At 41.1% G+C, this 20477-nt stretch overlaps 1 protein-coding gene across 1 annotated transcript; it reads right to left on the bottom strand.

Annotated features, from left to right (window-relative positions):
• Positions 1 to 6537: 6537 nt before the first annotated feature.
• Positions 6538 to 17603, bottom strand: LOC121187372. The gene is made up of 22 exons (XM_041046579.1): positions 17463 to 17603; positions 17078 to 17246; positions 16552 to 16660; positions 15592 to 15728; positions 15263 to 15388; positions 14688 to 14867; positions 13805 to 14029; positions 13611 to 13688; positions 12922 to 13134; positions 12653 to 12798; positions 11952 to 12079; positions 11624 to 11768; positions 10630 to 10762; positions 10372 to 10536; positions 10135 to 10261; positions 9826 to 10037; positions 9573 to 9735; positions 9315 to 9403; positions 8369 to 8529; positions 8137 to 8251; positions 7058 to 7204; positions 6538 to 6956 (listed from the first exon to the last, which is right to left on the bottom strand). The coding sequence occupies exons 1-22, from the start codon at positions 17601 to 17603 to the stop codon at positions 6538 to 6540; spliced, it is 3528 nt and encodes a 1175-aa protein (XP_040902513.1).
• Between the last annotated feature and the right edge of the window lie 2874 nt (positions 17604 to 20477).

Below are 20477 nucleotides of genomic sequence, written 5' to 3' on the forward strand. Positions count from 1 at the left end.
CGTGTTATTGTCATTTGGGTGGGCTTAACCAACTCATCATGCAAGCCTGTTTGCATGTTGCTTTTCTTTTGACTGCGGGCTGATGAGCTTAACAAACAAAACACAGCACGTCTTTACATCCCGTGTACATACAGAAACCCGATGCAAATCAGTTTTATTACAGCTTACTCTATTAAAAAGAACAATGAGACAGAGCTGTCTTTGTCATGTGTTACATAACCTTGTTTAGCAGCTGCTAGCAGAGCTCTTTCTCGGGACAGTTCATTTGTTACACATGAGTACTTGCATTATTTCTACTTCCAAAGACATTGCAGTGTCCAAAAACTAAAAAAACAGATTCAGTGGATATAGTGGCTGAGCTGAAGCCTTTCAGTGTGGCTGCAGGAATAGTGGCATGCAGGTTTGCAAAGTGTATAGACTCTAGGCTACATAATACTAATCCACATCTACATGTATGCAGTCATGAAAGCATAAAAGGGTATTACACATGCAAGAACTCTACGCCTGGATCTAGATTTTTACATCATATGAAAGCAAGCACACACAGTTTTGGCTGACTGCAGCAATGAAGCTGATAAAATACTGTGCAGGACACAACCCATTAATCTAATGAACTTCCTTCCTTAAAAAGACCTGACCTTTTCTGTGACATTCTGTCAATATTTGGGTACAGCCTCTTCCATGCCACGTGAGTGTACTCCAGTAACAACCCCCCCCCCCCTCCTTTATTCCTTTTTCTTTACTAATTTAAGGTATAATGCCCAATTCAAAGGGTGAAGAAGAAAAATGTTAATTAATTCAGCTAAAATGATTCAATGATCCAGGTAGGAAAAAAAGTGAATCCTCATTCCTGTCCATCACACCAACACAGCCTGTGAAAAGAGGACTGAAGTGCCTGCTAAACAGTGTCACAATATCAGATTTTTTTTTTTTCACACTGAAAATGGCAGTGATTTGACTCTCTTGTGAAGGGCGAAAGATGTGATGAGGATGCAGTAAAATGGGCAACAGACTGAATCCACAGGGTACATTTTTCTGTTCTATAGACCTGCAGCACATCCAGTATGAATATCAATAGACATTGTCAAGTATGCTTTCTTGTGGGAAATCTATTACTTGTTCCAATCTGTGTTCCCTTCTGTATGAAAAGGGTTGTGAAAGCACTGTGCTTCTTCATGAACAAATATATTAATGATTATATGTATTATATAATCATTAATATATTTGTTCATGAAGAACAAATATATTAATCATAATTATATACAGAGATACTAACCAAGAGAGATACTGTTTCTATGTTTTGGTCTGCATGTCACAATCTAAATTCTTTTCTCCACATCTCAATTGTTTTTCTCCATCCCAAGTGTTTCTGAGACAACCACCAAGAAATCAGGATTACTCTGATGTTTGATGTTCTGTCAGCTCCGTGAAAAAACAGAGGAAAAAAAAGAGATTAAGATGAACCAGTGATTTGGCATCCTCCAGCCTGGAAGAGCCACATTAATCTCACCGCGACGTCACAGCATTTAATCTTACAGCTACTGGATCTGGGGTAATAAGAGGATTACTCCAGAGGAGAACAGGAATCAAGGCTTTGATAATTTCATAATTATTTTCTTTAAAATTAAAAGACAAATAACTGTTCCTTTCTTATTGGAGTTTTTTTTTATATTTATCTGTAAACATCAAATGAGTTTGGAGGTTAGAGCTGTAAAATGCTGAAAACTGTTGAGAGAGAGAGAATCAACAGGTGCTTAGGGTAATGTTTAGAATTGCTGGTGAGGATTTTAATGTAGAAAGAACAGCAAAGAGACAGCTGAGTGCACTCTTGTGTTGCTGTCAGCATCAGCAGTAGGCTGGCACTGTGAGGAGAAGACTAAATATGGCAGGCCTGGTTGAACCACATCCTGGAGATAAGGAAACCATAGCAACAGTAATGCAGTGCCATGGTGACTACAGGAGGTCTGCTTAGCGACAGCCTGCAGACGCAGGAAGACAACAGGAAGCCTCAAGCACAGCTCTCTATTTTCACAGGTATCCATTGTGTTTGACTTACTTTTTACAAAAAGTAAAGAGTGTCATCGAAAGATAATATGTTTCCACACTTCAAGCACTGCCTGCGTTCAGGTCTAAGGGCTTTCAACACAGGGTGCACACATGTAAGGGATACAGCAAATTTTGAATACATGAGGGTAAACTTCTCCGAAAGACAGTTCCAACTCTTAAAACAGGAGAGCATGAGGTCAGTATGCTGAGTCAGAATGCAGCTTTAAATTAAGCGAGTACATGCTTGTTCATGTGAGTATATGTGTGTGTCCAGGGGCCCTCGGCGGTGTACTGCAAAGAGCAGATTTCTAGGGATTTGGAAGGATTTCAAGATTATAACATGATTACAACAGACAGCCATGGATGAAACATGCAGGAAATTGATGTAAATCCCATGTGTTGCTTGCTAGAAAAAACCCTCAGTGCTACAGCTTAGACAGTGTAAGCAGGACTAAACTCATCTCTCTAAACATCTAGCATCTATGTTCATTCTTGTTCCAACTCAACTGTATGTGTATGTCCTGCATCTGTCCTGATTCACTGTTAAATTACTTTGGATTGTGCAATTATAAAATATATAAATTATGTAGACACAAAATATTACAAGTCTGTTCAGAGATATTTAATTAAAAAAACAAAAGGGTGAGATGTTCAGAGGAATCAGTGTAGGATGTGCTTGCATGCATCTGACTGTTTATTGCGGAAAGATGGAACAAGGGGAAAAAAAGGGACATGTGACAAAACAAAATCAAATGCAACATCACACACACACGCACGCACACACACACAAGCCTACGCATGTGTGTATATATATATATATATATATATATATATATATATATATATATATATATATATATATATATATATATATATATATATATATATATACTCAGACATATACTCACACAAACATCACACAAAGACAGTCTTCCTAAAAATAACCCATGTTTTCATCTAAACAACTAGAGCAAGCATAATGTTGTACCACTGCAGATCACCACATAAACACTTGCACACACATGACTCCAGAGTGGCTCAGCGTGAAGTTATATGATGCTATGCCCCCACTCTGAGGCACACACACAACACACACAGGCCAGATCAGTAGCACATCACAGCTAATCTAATTGATAAGGCATATAATCTCAGGGAGCCACTGAGCCTCTCTGCTCATATGCACACACACACACAAACACACACAGAGCTACAGGGCAATGCCAGATTCAACCCGGGGGACTTGGCACAGACCTCTAAGCTAACACTGATAGTAAGTGAAGACTTGTTCCATCTGACCTTCTGATTTGGCTCACAGCCCCCTGTAGGAATACTCACTTTCTATTATAAGACCCAGAACCCTGTGCGTCAGATAAACCATCAAACCAGAAGAAGGCAGCAGTCGTGGAGCATAGACTTCTCTTCTGGCGCAGATCCAACAGGCTTTAAAGTTTTGTAGCTACTTTTAGTTTTGTTTGGTTGTAGAGAAATCTCACTAAATGAAAAGGGCTTAGGAAAGAAAGGTTAGAGGGCTTACATGTGTGCCAGACAGAGAAAAGGGAGAGAGAACTATTGTAGTTTAACATTAAATATTCATGAAGACATGAGGGTCGTCACCTCTACATAAGGAACAGGTTGTTTGTGAGCAGGAAGCAACACAGAAGCACAAGTGTCACCTTGTGTTCATTCAGCTGAGATTTATTGTCTTAATTAGAATATGGTAATGAACAAAGCCTGTCTTTGAGGCCCATATTAACTCCTGACTACGAAACTATTTGGACAAGATGACAGATTGTGTCACGCCGCAGTTTGTTGCCAGAAATTGTTCCTGTCTGGGATCACAGATAATTAAAAAGAATACAGCTGAATTGCTTTGAAGCTGGTGCAAATTAAGACAGAGGCCAGCCGGATCACTCCCCAACAAACAAGACAGAATATTACAGTGAACACAGATAAGATAGCTATTTTAGGCAAAACCTGAAAGGGCACAAAAAGGCAGGAGACTGAGAAATATTGGAGGGAGAACCACAAACATAACATTTTTTTAAGCATTTATCCATCTTCAGATCCCGCTTCTGATCAGTTGATCAGTGGACATGTCATCAACATCTGCATGTCCATTTGTATTTTCCATTGTGATCTGACTTTTTACCTCCTGTTTTCCTGGGACGTTAAGATGCAGCCGATTTTGGGCTCTAGCATCTGGCAGTCCAGTAATGTTTCAGGGTTGTTGCTCTGGACAGAGTCACTTCTCTGCTGGTCAGAAATATGACTCTCCAGTTTATAGCTACCGAGACCTCTGCTCCCTACGGTTTGTTGGCCGTGATTTTGGCTAGCTGGGATACTGTCCTGCTGCTGGCCGTCAGCGGGACTGCAGCCATCTATGCCAGGATAATGTTCCCTCTGCCCCTGCTGAGTGGTGTGACTGTCTGTTTGCGTACGGCCTCTTGTCCCGTCTTTTGACTTGCTGTCATGCTGCTGGCACAGTCTGATCTGGCCTAATGTGATTTGGAGCTCATTGAGGCGCTGTGATACATAGCGTCTCTTCAGTTCCAGCAGGGTTGTTCCATTACGACTTAGGCTTGGCATGCTTGTTGGTGTTGCCCTCTGAAAAAGGATAGAGTATGTATTCTAGATGATGTGTGGTAAAAGATATAAATAAATTCATGTGCATCGTCTCAAGAAATGATGTAAATATGCAAATGCAGGCACATATCATATTCATGCATACTGATTCACACATTTCTCTCTTAAGTCAAGGCTGAATAGTAGCAAATGAACATCAGCTTGAAGAACAGACATTTGAATGATTTATCACAAATCAACTAAATGTACCAACATAATGTCATTTTTATGTAGAAAATGCTATACTAATGATGATATGCCAGCATGTTGAAATTTGTCATACATAAAAAAAAGACAAAGATCATGTCAAAGCCCTTCGCAGCAGTTACTTCTTTGGATTATACAGATATACATGTAATGTGTAATATGTGTAATATTCCAGTTAATTACCACAGAATGGTTTCCAGCACTCCTCTCTCTCTCTTTTTGCCATGTGCTCATTTGAGCTCTCTTCTGTAGCTGCACACTAATCTGCAAGAATGACTCATTCAAGCGGTCAATTTCTTCCTCTATACAAGACATCTGGAACAGAGGAAATGTTGAAGTAATGTGTGGTGCTCAGCCAGCGACTATTAAATTAGGTTTATGATTTGTAACAGGGAGATACCTGCATCGGTGTCCCTTTTGGTGGTGAACCTGCTTAAATTGAAAAAAAGACTTAATTCATCAGATTTAAAACAAAAACAAAAAAAAAATAAGGTAAAGGTGCAAATGGAATTTACATTGATGGAAAAGACAACAGTTGAAACACCTAATAACATATGATTGTGTATCTACCAGAAACACAACCATCTATTAGCTTCAGTGATCATTGACATGCTGTCAATTAAAGTCATGAACTGTATGTACTAGGATATTGGACCATTCTTTTGGAACAAAAAGCTCTTTAGGCGACAAAGCACTTGGAAAAAAATGCCTTTTTTCTCTCCAGGACTTCCTTTAACGGTCTAATGATGTTTAGATCTTATGGCCGAGGAGAAACAGAAAAACAGCTTCAATCGGAAATCACAATTGGATTTGTTCATTAGGTTATATGGGTTCATTATTGTTGTGAAATAATGGAACTTTGTGAGCTTGGATCGGTGGCTTCACAGAATATTGTTTGAAAGCATTAAACCCATCCTCATGTAGAGAAAAAAAAAAAAAAAAAAAAAAGTGTACAAGACTCCTAGTAAGACCTTCACAAGTTAAATGTGCTGCTTACACCGCATACTCTGTCCAGTATGTGGTCCATACTCTGAACAGTTTTGGTCAGAGCAGTTGTTATTGGTTTAGCATATTGTATAACATAAATGCTTCTTGGAAGAAAGTAACTTACCTGATTCTGTGTCTTCAGTTGAACTCTGTTTGAAGTTAGAGATGAGCTGCTCTAACTTGAAATATTTGTATTTCTCAAGTCTAAAAATGGAGGACAGACAGAAAAGTTATTTTATTGCATGATTTTGCTTAAAGGGAATATTATACTCTGCTGTAGGGTTCATGCTTCTCACCAACCTGCTAGCTAATAGGTGCTCAGTGAAATGCACCTCAGTTGGAACTCTAATGTTGAGAAATTCTTTAACTAATGTTCCATGCTGGCCCTCTGAGGCATTGAATTTTGACTGTAAAAAAAAAAAAAAAAAAAAAAAAAAAAGGGAATAAAAAGTTATCAGGGCACTATGTGGATGATGTGTGAGGTTTATATAGCACTTACTCACCTCTGCTGTGCTCCATTTGAAAGAGCAGTTGAACAGCTGAAGGCTTAGCGCTGAAATAGCCTCATGGAGAGCTTGCATAAAGCTCTGGGGTTTGGATCCTGGATAAAAAAAAACATATTGTTTCCAAAGAAGATTGCATACTTTGTGCTTTCAAAGATGATTGCCAGGGCTATTACACTGTACTACACATGACTGTTCTAAAACCAGGACACAAGATTGGATTTCCAGGACTCACTCCTATGACCACTTTCTCATTACCTGCCGCTATGTGGGCCATGGACTGCAGGATGATGGCAATAAAATGTCCCGCGTGTTGAAGCTTTGCCTCTGACAGATAAAGGATTTGATTGGTCGCATCAAAATAAAAGTCCCCTGAGCAATGTGCCAGTATAGCCTCATTAGAAGAGGATGAAGAACCGGGCATTGACTTGGCCAGTAGCAGAAGCACAGAGGGGAACAGGGGGCAGTTTTCAAGCAACTGCATCACCCGGCAACCAAACAGGAAAACAGCAGAGTGTTGAGGTGAGAGGTTGTCCAATGGAGTCAGGATAAGCTGTCCATCATGGTTCTCCTGGACAGAATTCTCTGTAGCTGCATAAAAGGAAAAAAAAGACGTGTGTTTTAAGCTTTATATTTACCATTTATTGTTACATTTGGTTTCTCTTTCTGACGATTAAGACATACGCCTGTACCATTGTGGAGATGCTGACCACACTCAGCTGTGGTGAGGTTCTGTAAAGACTGCTGGATCTCCTGCAGGGTCTTGAATAAAGGAGATATGCTGACCAGTTTGGATAGGTCATGGTCACTTAGACAGGGGGCTGTAATCTGAAGATGGACTAAATAAGACAAAGGAATCAGTTCATTGTTGCAACATGGCATCCAGGTGTTTTGGGATACGCAGCAAACCTTTGTTTAGATTTATTCCATACCTGGCTCATGCGGAAGAGCTTCTGCTTTGGTCATGTTCATCGATGAAAACTGTGGATATAAGTTGTAAGAAATAATAATTCTCCCCTTAATTATTCCAAGATACGCTACAAGCAGAACAAATGCCACTACAGTACCTGTGTATAACACATGTTGGTGTCACCGTGTTGTGTGTATCCAGCTTGTGGCTCACACTCTCTGGCATCATGAGGACCAGTATGACAGTATGGGAGAGCAGACAAATCCTGGTTCTGCCAAGCTTCTCCTGTCAGCCTGCATAAGAGAGCTTCCACAGACCTGAGAACGGTTCCCAGTAATGCTATAGAGGCCTCATCTGGGGTGATGGGAAATGTTCAGTCCCGTATGTGTAACATTTTAGAGAAAAAAAAAACAAAAAACATTTAATAAAGAATGTGACATAAGTTTCAGCCACTCAAAGGGCAACAACAGGTGATTTTAAGAGTAAAACAGTGGTATAGATATGAGTTTTTGGGGCCATTAAATACAAAGGAAGTACCATTTGGTGGACAATTTGTGGCTTTACAAAGGGCTATGTGCAGATTATACAAATAAGACAAAGAGTTAATTTGTGATCTTCAGAGGTTACCTTCGGGCCAGGCTAACTATTTCCAGTCTTTATGCTAAAGCCAAGCTAAAAGGCTGCGGGCTGTAGCTTCATATATATGATGCAAATATGGAACTGGTATGGATCCTCTCTTCCAGCTGTCACCAAGAAAGCAATCATGCATACTTCCTAAAGAGACAAACTACTCCTTTAATTACCTTTATTTTATGGTCAGACATCAGTTTCTCTAATCGAATCATCATCATCCAGTTTTACCTTGCGTATCTCTGTTTCCCACACTGCTCTTAGACGGTTTATCCCTCACTGCGTTATGGACCAGCAGCTCTTTAAGAAGACTCAGTTTTTTATGATCCATATTCTCAAAGACATTCTTTAAAAAAAAAAAAAAAAAAAAAAAAGATATTTTAAATATTACATATTAAATTGCCATTTTTTATTGACCGAATTGTTCTTTGCATTCATATTTTGTCACTGCAGAAAAAGTCACCTTGAGTGTTTCAGTCTGTTGACAAATGTTTCGGTAGAACTCCTGTGTGTCTTTGCGGTGTCGAGCCAGTTGTGAGGCTATGTGGAGGTTCTGATCCTCTAGTTTGTCGTATAGAGTCTTCACGTTGAACTCCTCCAAATCGCAGCGCCCTGACACACTTCCTAAATGGGAGCAGGAAATGTCAATAATTTCAAAGTAAGAAATGGGATGAAATAAAAAGGGGAAAAGTCTCATCACTTTTTCATCATTCTAAAGAGTTGAGATAGATACTCTCATGATGAATGACTGCGCCTTGAAATCAAAAGCTTCCTTAAATGGGATCTATAATCATTCAGCAGAGTCTCTAACTTTCTAGACTGTCTGGGATGGAGCATGCAATGGATGATAAGTACTTGAATTAAAATTGCAGAGGCTAACTAGAGAGCTAGAGATAACAGCACAAATCATTAGAGTGTGATATTGGCCATTATTTTCTTTATCATCAATCAAACGGGGAATAGGCTGTTAACTGCTACCTGGTCATGCGTAATGGTTTCATAATGACAAGACCAACGGACACTTAAACACTCTATCAAGCTGCATGAATAATGCAATAAGCACTAAGTGAGAAACATGAAAGCCAACTCTACCTTATAGTCACTTCAAACATTATCACACACCCGACAGAAACAAAAGCAAATATATTGAAAACCAGCCAAATGGAAAAGTGCTGCCAAAGTGTTTTTTTTAGTGAAACTTTTTTTGGCACATTTTCAATGATTGGTTCATGAGTAGGATATTGAAGTGGTGCAGAAAGACTTGTTTATTGAATTTAACCAAAACAGTTCTTTGACAGTTAACAACCCATATACCATATAGGCATGTTTTGTTTTGTTGGCTCTGCGGATGGCAATGCTGGTCTGCTGGCTGTTCAGCTACATCACAGTGTGATAAATGGTGACCTTACCTCCCTTTGAAACAGTAGGCTCCTCAGCCTCTGCGCCTTCTCCTACACCCCTACTGCCTAGGACACCGCCTATGCTTGGGACAGCTATGCTGAAATACAAAACACAAACCAGTACATGGTTTTATTTTGTTTTTTGTTGTCTCACATTTATCTGATTTTTTAGAATGAGACTGAGAGGGGGGTGTAATGCTACTATGAGCTTTAAGCATATTATATAAAAGGACAGTAGTGCATGTGCGACCATGACATGCAACAGACCTGTCTCCATTGCAAACGCACTCCACTGGACAGAAGGGCTCCCCAAGGCTGCGCCACTTTGGCTTCATCCTCCACTGAGAGACGAGCTTCGCTTTGCTGGGTTGCAGAACTAGCACTGTGGTGGTCAGAACTACCACTGCAACCAGCAGCAGACTCAGGACCCCTGTTCACAGTTAGCATCAAAGTCATTCTACACATGACTTTGACCAAATGACATGAGCAGACATTAGTAGAGAACAGTAAGGACACACACCTGCTATCACTCCCCAGTCAGGCAGAAGGTTGAGTCTGTGCTTCTTGACTATCCCGTATCTGACCAGCTGGGCCGGAGTCATGGGCTGGAACACAGATGCCCGAGAATCACACTCCGTCCCCTCCTCACTGACAACCACCACCATACTCCAATCTGGGACAGCACTGTCCACAAACACATACTTCCCTGTTTCTGAGAAAATGTGGGCAAACCTAAAAATGAAGAAAAACTTGTTGTAAAGAGGGGGAATGATCACAAAAGGCGATTTCAACACTTGAGGTCCTACATACAGTATGGACTGAATACTACCTTGTGGAGCTGAAGTGTGTTTGCTTCATGAGTATCTGCAGATGTCTGAAGGCACCAAAGTCCCAGCTGGGGTTACTATTGAACAGGTGGTCTTTCTGATACACTGGGAAGTGACTAAAACGGCGGTCTAAGGGATGCAAATGAATTTAGAGCAAGATTACAATATCAAAAACAAGAACTAAATCATGATTTCATGATTAAACCAATAATCATGTGTGAAGTGAAAGAAAGCAATACCAGTGTGGTTGATGGTGAGATGGAAAATGAGCATGTCACCAGAGGAGAGACAAGCAATCGGGTTGGGGATTCGAGGAGGAACAGCCAGGTCACCAGCATTATCATCACCACCCTGATCTGCATCTCTCCTCTCTCTAGGTCTTTTATTTAGGAGTTCTATTGGTTCTGAACAGAGGTAAGTCAGTGTCAAGTTAGACTAAATCAGTTACATTTTATTTTTTATTCCTGTGAAATTATACTTTATACAGCTCTATTCACCTGATAAAAACTGATTGATGAGCTCTTTCCGTGTTGGAATCAAACCAAACACTCCTTCCGAGTCAAAATGGACCAAATGGACTTTCCCAAAATTCTTTGCATGGATATCTGGTCCTAAAACATCCATAACAGTCTGGAAGTAAACAGGAACAAGCTTGATGAGAACTGCTGCTTCACCATTACAACTCAGCATATTAAATAAATTCAAGACATAAAATTGTAATTCTGAATTGTTCTAATAATTAGCTATCAACGATGACTAAGATGCAAACTGATGTCTTTATTGATCATGTTTTCCATGGCTAAAATGTAGATTATGGTAAAACACTGGTTGAATTGCAAAGAATCATTTAAAGTAAAGATAAATGTCTTATACTTGCGGAAAAAGGCAGTAACATAACTGGGAACCCTAGTCTTGATGGCAAAATGATATTCCGTGGAAAAGCAGGTGTTTAAAAATTATATAGTTAGGTCTGCAAAAAAAAAATCTCTCAGCAGAACTAAGCCCACTCAAATGCGCACACAGAAAACATGTATATTCACAGATGATGAAACTAGTGCAAAATTATGACACCATGTAGCTGTCCTGTTGAACTACTAAATACATTTTCCTTGCATAGAGAGAGGAGTGCATTATGACTTTTTCTTCACTGCAATGCAAATATATCAAAAATCTGTGGCTGCAACAATTTTCCAGGTGTCCTGCTGAGACTAAGACTGGCCAAGACTCTGATAACCGCTACACCCAGCTTTCCACCATCCAATCAACTCAGCTTAACCTCACAGTTCGGTAAGTCTCTGGGTTGCATTGGTACAATACTGTATTTAAGCTTATTCTTATCTGGAGGCAGCAGCTTCTGAAAATCCTTCCTCTCATTCATACACAGACATATTGTCATTGATCCATAAGTATAGGGTAAATAAAAATTTCATGTGCTTGCAAGGCGTAGCTGATCATCAGTTTGTCGAAGCCCTGGTGAGGCCTCTTTCTCACCCTTGTCCAAATCATGTCGTTTCTTTCTTTCAGGCTGAGCAGCAGGTGTCCATCTGCCGAGAGCTGGGCAGAGAGCTGAGGCAGTCGGGAAAGGCAGGAAGTATTGCAAAGCTCCTCAGCAGACACATATCGCTCACACTGGCAGCTGGGGGCATCAGGATCAGGCAGGTAAGACAAGAAGAAAGAAAGGGAGCCTATTAGACCATCATTCATTCCTTCACTACATCTAGCTTTTAGAGTTTGAAGAGGATAACTTTTTAAAACGTCATTGATTTTACAGTCCATAGTGAAGGACTACGGTGAAGTGAAAAATGGAAGAGAGATTCACATTCCCATCTCCACATCCAGAGTTCCTCCATGTGGTCCGCAGGTGATATTGCAGGAGTGGAGGGAAGGTGACACACATACTCTGGATGCTGCCAGGCGCACCTGTCCTGTGGCACACCGTCTGTTCACCTGAAACACACAGACACACAGGCATCTAACAGAACATCAAACACACAGACTTTGCTAGTCTTTACATCATTCATGACTGAACTAAAATACAAAAATATTTCCCCATCACACAGTCTTGTATTGATTTCCAAATCTTCTGAGGGAAAGAAAAAAAACAAATCACAAAGTAAAATTATAGCAAACTTGTCAGATCAATGCAGCATTCTTCACAGTGTGAGAATGAATTTACAGTGGCTGGATATCGGGGGTTGTTCCTATGCTTCTGGAAACCTTCAACAACGGACACTTGAGAGCTGGCTGTAAAAAATCTTACTATTCACAGTTTGACATTGAAGGTAAGTCATTTTTCCAGTCTATACAGTTGCACAAGAACATATCTCTCTGGCAGACTTTCAATCAGTCTACACCTCTGGCTGCATTTTTACAAAAACTTGACATGTGGAATAGGAGCGAATCTCTTTGGGAGAACTGCCCAAATATGGGAGAGAGAGAGGAAATTTGATGATTTAAAAAAAAAAAAAAAAAGGAAACCGAAAGGAAAATAAAAATGCTGATTTCGGATCTGTTACTGACCTCAGGCTGGCAGTCCAATTCACTGTCAGAGGTAGAGCTTTTGAAATCCAGCTCATTGTAGAAGATAAAACCAGTTCTACACAAACATGAACCATCCGAGTGCTGGAATGCACGATTCTTACCAATACAGGTACAGGAAGAAGAACCTAAGGAAACAGGTGTGACACAGAAGGCCAATATTTTAACTGATTGAAGCTAGTATATTCTCCGTTGAGGTATTAGCATTTTACATGATCTGAGTCATCTACGAACATCTGATAAAGTCTAACCTGCTTGTGAGGTAGAGGAGCTGCCGCAGGGAAAGCAGGCCTTCTGGGCAGGCAGGTGGTTGAAGGTGCCAGCTGGACATGGGTGACAGTCACCCATTGTCTCAGCACGAGTGAGGTTACCAAAGGATCCAGGGGGGCAGGGTTTTGGTTGAATGGATCCCATGCGGCAGACATACCCAAGAGGGCAAGGGTTACTCTTGTAGTGGTCAGCACCTGTTGAATTAAAATAAATTCACGCTTTGGTTCACACCACAATTATTTGTGCTGGCGAGTAAAGTACCTGGGGGGCACAAGTATCCTGGTGGACATGGAAGGCATTCTGGGATGGGGGAGAGATACGGACGATAGGTGCCCCCCTCACACACACTACAGCAGCTTTTTTTGGATCCTCTGAGCCCGCTAGTGTTGACAGGCATGGAACCCCCATCACAGGACTTCATGGCAGAGCTGTTCGCTGGGCAGTAGTAGGGAAACCGACATCTGTGGAGCATGGTAACAGGGTTATTTATAAAGCTTCGCCCCACACTCTGCAGAATACATCCAAACCCATTAACAGTTAAAGCCCCTCATTTCCATGTCACGCTTACAAACATCTGTTTGCATGCCAGGTTTTAGGATATTAGATCTTTCATGCGCTCACAGTTGTTTGGGAGTATTGTAGGAATGGGATCCCTCAGGACAAAAATAACCTTCAGGACAGACTTGGGGCTCAGCGGTCTCATGTCCACAGTATGAGCCAGCTCTGCACAGCTTCTCTGAGACTGCACCTGGATTATGAGCAAAAACTCATTACTGCAGAACCTCATTACTGTCATTAGGGAAAGAGGTATTTATTAAAATAAAAAATCGATGATAACATTATAAACTATGTTGATAAACCTACCAATGGAACACTGATAAGAGGCCCTGCAAGGAATCCCATCCACATTGGGCTTCCCTGTAGCCCATGGGTCTGGGCAGAAGGTTCCCCCTGCACAGGGTTCACACTGTCCAGGTGTAGCAGCTCCAGGAAGGGGCCTCTTGGTGCCTGCAGGGCAGAAGATGGGGGGTCCAGACCCACTGCACCAGTAACCAGGTGGGCAGGGACTGCTGGCAAAGTCGGTAAGCCCTGGAACAAAACAGTTTCCTGAAAAACCTATTCATCACTAAACACATTATAAGCAATGCAGAAATAAATTTGCTGCATCACTGTCTACAGACATTGAGCAGTACTAGCTAAAAATAAATAAATAATAGCTTATCAAAATAACTCCAACACAAAAAGCCTTCAATTATGCATTCAGAGAACCGGAGGGAGATGAGGGAGGGGGGTGGGGACCATCTGCTGGGATTAATAACAATATGGTGATTTTTGAACACTGTTTGTGAGGGAGATTAGAAAAAAGTTTTTTCTTTGTAAACCTACCACTCAATCATAACTGTAGCCTGTGGTATGACAAGTTTTAAATTCAGTGTCTTCAATCATATTATACCTCTTTCACTCACAGGAACAGATATTATAGTGTGAATACATACTGAAATTAATACAACCTAGGAAGGAAATTTGCTTTGAACTGTAAATTCAAACCCACCAGAGAGGTATATTAAGGTATTTTACACTTCATTATACAGTTGGAACAGGATATAACAGAATGAAAAAGCAAAAATAAAAAAAAGACAACCTTTGTTGGAAAATAAAGGAATCTTTTACATTTTTATGTTTAGTATTAGTTATTTTTTGTAATTAGTGTGTTAAGGTGTGCTGAGTGAGATGCAGTGTGTCAGACCTGTGCTGTTACAGTGTGACCCAGGGGGGCAGGGCAGGCAGTCACCCTTGCTGCCTGCTCCAGGGGAAGCTCGATAGGTGTACAGAGGACATGGCCTGGGTCCTGTCGCTCCACTGAAGTCACTGCCAGGCAGACCATCACAGTAATGACCAGCAGGACACGGATGTAGAACTGGATCTCCTGCAAACAAAAAGGTCCCGGCTCTTTCAGATTTTCCACCTGTGTTTTTAGAAGTAGTCCCAGTCCTAGGAACCTGCTAGTATCTCCTTATGCTCAGTTTACACGAGACACACAGTAGCTATACTTAACTACATGGTAGGATAGCAAGCAAACAATATGCTGTATGCCAAGCATCAGGACTGAAAAGTACTCATCTAGGCCAAAGAAAATATTTTAACACTGTGAGAGCTCTCAAAATACAGTATACTTTTCAACATCTGATCATCCAAAAAAACAAATCTTCATAATTTAAACTATATCCAGCAGGTTTACCCTGAAAACCTAATAACAGTAGCGATAAAAACACTTCTAATCATCATCAACATATACACAAACAAGCCATTGTTAGCTCATACCGACTTTACACCAGTACTGAGGTGGGCAGGGTAAGCAGTCTTGTAGGCTGGTGCCTCCTGGGGAGCTTCTTACAGTATTTGCAGGACAAAACTGAGCTTCCTCTGTGCCCTCAGGACAATAGTAACCTACAAGAAAGAACATGTTCGGTCTTAAAAAATTATTTTAAACTGCTAGTCTATAAACTGACTAACCATCCAGATAAGATAGTGAGTACTAATCTCATAAATCAAAGTATTAGAGAATAAAGTATGAAAATCAGTGTAAATAGAATATCAGTTGATGGCTGCATTTTGTTTTGTTTTGTTTTTTTTTTTTCCATGTATTGTACCTGGTGGGCATGGTCCAGCACACTGCATGCCCCACTGACACTGGGTCAGGTTAGACATTGGTCCCTGAGGGGTGAAATCTGCACTCCCAGAAACACAAAGATACCCAGCAGCACACACACCCTGGATCCTTCCAGCCCTGAAGAAAATATACACAGCATTAGTTTAGACACAACACTACAAGATCCACTGCACACACACATATTTATAAGATATGTAAGTGTACATAAGTATAAAAGTATGTGCTTCATCAAATAAATAGAATAGAAAACATAATTTCTAACATTTTCACCTTTCATACTCATATCTACATACTTTTAATGCATATTAAGGTGTTAATTTGGCTGCTCGGTGAACCGTGACTCCTGAACATGATATACTCCTGCATTCTGCTAATTGTGAGTATAATTAAAACAGAGATGAGTGTTTGCCTTTGAGCATGTGTCTGTAAGTGTATGCATGAGTGCATGTGCCTTATTGTGTGTCTGTCAGCATACATATACAGAAGGGAGGGGGTGGTTCAAGGAAAAACCAACAAAGTGTCTTAAGGTGCTGGGCCACCACATGCTACCAGAAAAGCTTCAAAACACTTTAGCATTGATTCTATAACTCTAAGGCTCTAGTGAGGGGATGAACACAATTCTTACAGCAAATTAAAAAAAAGATATTCCCTCATTTGGTGTTTTGATGGTGGAGAGCACTGTCTAACACGTTGGTCCAGAATCTCACATATGTGTTGAAATGGGTTGAGATCTGGTTACTGCAAAGGCCACAGCATACAATTCACGTCATTTTCATACTCATAAAAATCATTGAGTGACCCCTTATGCCCAATGGCTGGGTGTATTGACAACCTGTTTCCTAATTTGTCACCTGTGTGTACATGTCACTTGAGTATGAGACAAGGGCACATTTGAGCACTTCTGCATGCATGCACCAGGGGTTTGATGCAGCCAATGTACCTGCAGAACTTCCCCGGAGGGCAGGGTAAACACTCTCTCTCTTCCTGTAGTCCTCCCTGGTTTGGCTGAGTGTATGTCCCATTGGGGCAGGGCTGAGGCACCATGGTGCCTGGAAAAGAGATGCAGTAGAACGAAGACAAGCGTGGGATGGTTTATTACATAGTAATTACCACAAAGACAATAACTAACACACGGTAATATGTTGCAGTAAAACAAAAACATTTCTTTGTCATTTTTGCTCTCTCCAGGATGGTTCACAATGATAAAGTATATAATACAGTATGCAATAGTATTAACTTGCTTGCTGAAAGTCAGATGAGAAGTTTGATACAACTCAAGCCAGTACAGTCAGTATTGAATTTCAGCCAGCAATCTGGCACATAACTCCACAGTGGACTGCATAACATTTTGTATGAATTTAACAAATCGCATGTAGTGAGTTAATTAGTGATCTGTAGAGATGCTGGTAGGCTGATTTAAATGAAAGTTGCCATCCCTTACAGTCAAAATTGACCTTTAAGTGTACCTGCAGGGCAGAATGAGTGTGGTGGGCAGGGCCACGGATCCCCCACTATGGCCTCCTCACAGTAGAATCCAGGTCGGCAGGGGATACAGCTATCTGAGCCCGGGTTCGGCTGGTACTCTCCTGTGGGACAAGGCAAGGCTTGGGCAGAACCTTCTGGACAGTAGTGGCCCTAGAACAGAATGAAAATGACAATGGTGCATCTGAGGGGTGCCATTCAATGCAGCAGGATATTAATATTAAGCAATGTGGCACAAGCTTTTCTCTGAGAGATACTGTTAGGAAAACAATAAGAACAATGGATAAGGAAAGGACAGGGAAGGGAATTCAGTGGAAGAGAGGGAATACAGAGAGAAAAAGAATAAATGAGTGTATGAATAACCTTTACCTTGGGACAGAGGAATGCATATGGAGTGGTTGAAGAGAAGTCAAAAGGGCAGAAGAAACCAGCAGCACAGGGGCCACTGGGGTTAGCCAGACCCTCAGTGGAGCAGTAGTGACCTGCAGGACAGGCAGAGCAGCTCTCCATGGACACGCCTCCTACAACAGCAGTACAACAGATACTGTTGAGGCAGATTAGGCAAACGGAGATCTCATTAGGACCCCTTTCAAGTGCAAAAGCAAGCTCCTAACTAAAGATATGAAGTGGACAACAAAGTATTCCATTCAGCACACAATGGTGCGAATAACACTGGAAAATGCCATTTTAGGATGAGGTTGGTGTACCGGTGGTCTTGCGAATACTGCCAAGAGGGCATGGGATTGGGGAGAGGCACCCTGCTGGACAGTAGTGGCCCACAGGACAAGGGCCATTTCCAGGGAAGTTGTCAGAGCTCTGCGGTGTTGGTTCTGTGGCCCCACCTTGGCAGAAATACCCCTGCAGACAAGAACCTAGACAAAAATACAAAAACACAATCAGTTTGGTTACCTATTACTACACTAGCATCCGGGTGCATACATTTTGCCAATAGGCTAAAATTATGTCAGCACATATCTTTGTGTCTGATCACCTTGTGGCACTGAGGCTCCATATGAGCTACAGTACACTCCAGAGGGGCAGGGGGTGCAGACGGAGAGAGAGTCAGCTGCTGTCTGGTTGTTGAAAGTCCCTAAAGGGCAGGGATGAGGCAGGGCTGTCCCAGCAGGACAAAAATGACCTAGAAAAAGAACACATTAACGTTATTGTAGACAATTCCATCAATGGACTGTGTCACTGTTGTACATCAAAAGGACTAATGATCTGATTCAACACCGAAGGCTTGTTTTTTTTTTCCCACCAATCCTCACCAGCTGGGCAGATAGAGGGCTCTTGAGTTGCTGTGGAGGAACACATTGTCCCTTTGGGGCATATTATACAGTGGGCTGCTCCAGGGGCAGGACTGTAAGTGCCAGGCTCACAGGGCACCTCACTTGCTGAGCCAACAGGACAGCTATGGCCAGCGGGGCAGAGGTAGCCATGGGAACCATTTGATGGGGAGGGACTGGAGCTGCCACCCAGGCACACATACCTGTAGGCATAAACAGGGAAAACAAACTTCATATCACAAAAATTGCCACAAGCTGTAGTTAGTGAGTTTCAACAATCTGCCAGCGAGGGTTTTTAATTTCAAAAGTTTTGGAGAAATTTTCAATTTAAAAAGACAAATATTGCTGCAAAACTTGAAAGTAGTTGTCAGTAAAGACAATAGTAAGCCACTGTTCTTCAGTAGAACACACCTCTTAGGATGAGCCCCATAAAATACTTAAATGTAGATTTTCAATGGGCAACATTCCAGTTTACAGTCAATGCACTTGGCTGCATTTAGACAACCTGATTTGATACACTGACACTGAAAGTAGTACATTTATATTCATGAGAGTCTAACAAGTCAACACCACACAGTAATTAATGTAATGCAGTTACCATTACACTTAGGGTTATAAATCACACATATTCAGTTCTGCTTAATCAGTAGTAAGCACCATCAGCTGCTAAATATAATGTGTTTCCAGAAAAAAAAGCTTTAATAACTGGCAGTAATTAATGTCAGACAGAATAAAACTACTCTTTTATGGCTAAGTGTTTTTGAATTGCACTGAATTTTAACTTCACTTCTCAGATCTTACTTACAGCTTAGAAATGGAATAGAAAAAAAACCCAATCAGCTTATGAACCCTTTGGCAGACACACTGAAGTGCTACAGGTGCTTTAAAGTGGGTTTTTATCTCTGAGTATTTATTGCAGAGCACATTTGTGACCAAATCCGACGCTTAGCAAAAGTGATCTAAGTGTTAATCTTGTCCTGCTGAAGACACCTGCTCCCTCTCCTGCTGAAACTCAACAGACTCATGTAAAAGGCATCTGCTGTCCTCACTTATCTGTCTGATTTTGAGCAAACAGGCTTGCGTTTGATTTTTGAACACACCACATCTTGCTGACAAATTGTACTGGTGACTTTAATCCAAGTATAAATCCCAAACATAAATCAAATCATACTTTCAAGAACAGAGATGAAAACACTTCAGATTAGACAAAAAACAAACAACTGTGTGCACATCCATGCTCAGAGAGGGGAGATTCGAAACAGAAATAGCAGAGGAGCAGAAGTGTTTACCCGGCATGACATGGAAGAGCATCTGAGAACTCTGCTATCGCAGGCTTATCACAAAACAGACCAGGGGGGCAGAGTGGGCATTCGCCAACTTCTTTCAGTCCTCGAGAGATGGAAAGAGAGCCTATGGGGCAGGGGAGTGGATAGCCAGTGCCAGAGGGGCAGTGGTGGCCAGAAGGGCAGAGTTGGCTTCCAGTAAAATTCCCCTGAAAAATTAAAGAGAGATAGACATGATAAAAATAAGGTATTCAAGATCATGAAACATAAAAGGACATTTGTACTCAACCTAATTTGGTAGGATTCATATTACTGTAAAATATGCACTGCTTGCATGTAGTAACCAATCTTAAAGTCTAATAAAGCCCTGAGATCTCTAGAGGCTGGAATGTTTATATACACACGACAATGCAAAACTGCCTGAATGAATGCAAAACAGTGATATTACTATTCTTAGAGCCTTACTAACAGTGGGACTAAAAGGTGATATGAAAGGGCCATGAAGTTATTATATCAAAACATTATATTCCCATTAGAATATGAATGTGGTCAGCAATATGGCAATGTTCCTATTTGATTATGCAATGTCATGTGTGAAGGTGACATCGTGCTCTAGGTAGAATATTGAGGAAGTCTTATGGAGCTAAGCGAGATCACAGTTAGATTCTACTATTTCTTGTGTAACAATGGAAATTTTGTCCTAGCTCCAGAGCCTACAGAGGCAACAGAGAAGAAGTACCTGATACTCCGTAGAGTTTGGGCTGGTTGATCCTGCAGGGCAGTAGTACCCTGCTTCGCAGAGTCCTGTGGGCTGG

Source organism: Toxotes jaculatrix, chromosome 9 (assembly GCF_017976425.1).
Source record: "Toxotes jaculatrix isolate fToxJac2 chromosome 9, fToxJac2.pri, whole genome shotgun sequence".
NCBI lineage: Eukaryota > Metazoa > Chordata > Actinopteri > Toxotidae > Toxotes > Toxotes jaculatrix.

Excerpts from the sequence above, each read along its gene's own strand:
- LOC121187372 (XM_041046579.1), bottom strand. The coding sequence starts at position 17,603 with ATGGAGAGCTGCTCTGCCTGTCCTGCAGGTCACTACTGCTCCACTGAG. Across the intron at positions 15,389-15,591 it reads TGCTGGACCATGCCCACCAG|GTTACTATTGTCCTGAGGGC; the intron begins GTACAATACATG and ends TCTTTCTTGTAG. Across the intron at positions 10,763-11,623 it reads ACGACATGATTTGGACAAGG|ACTGTTATGGATGTTTTAGG; the intron begins GTGAGAAAGAGG and ends GTTTACTTCCAG.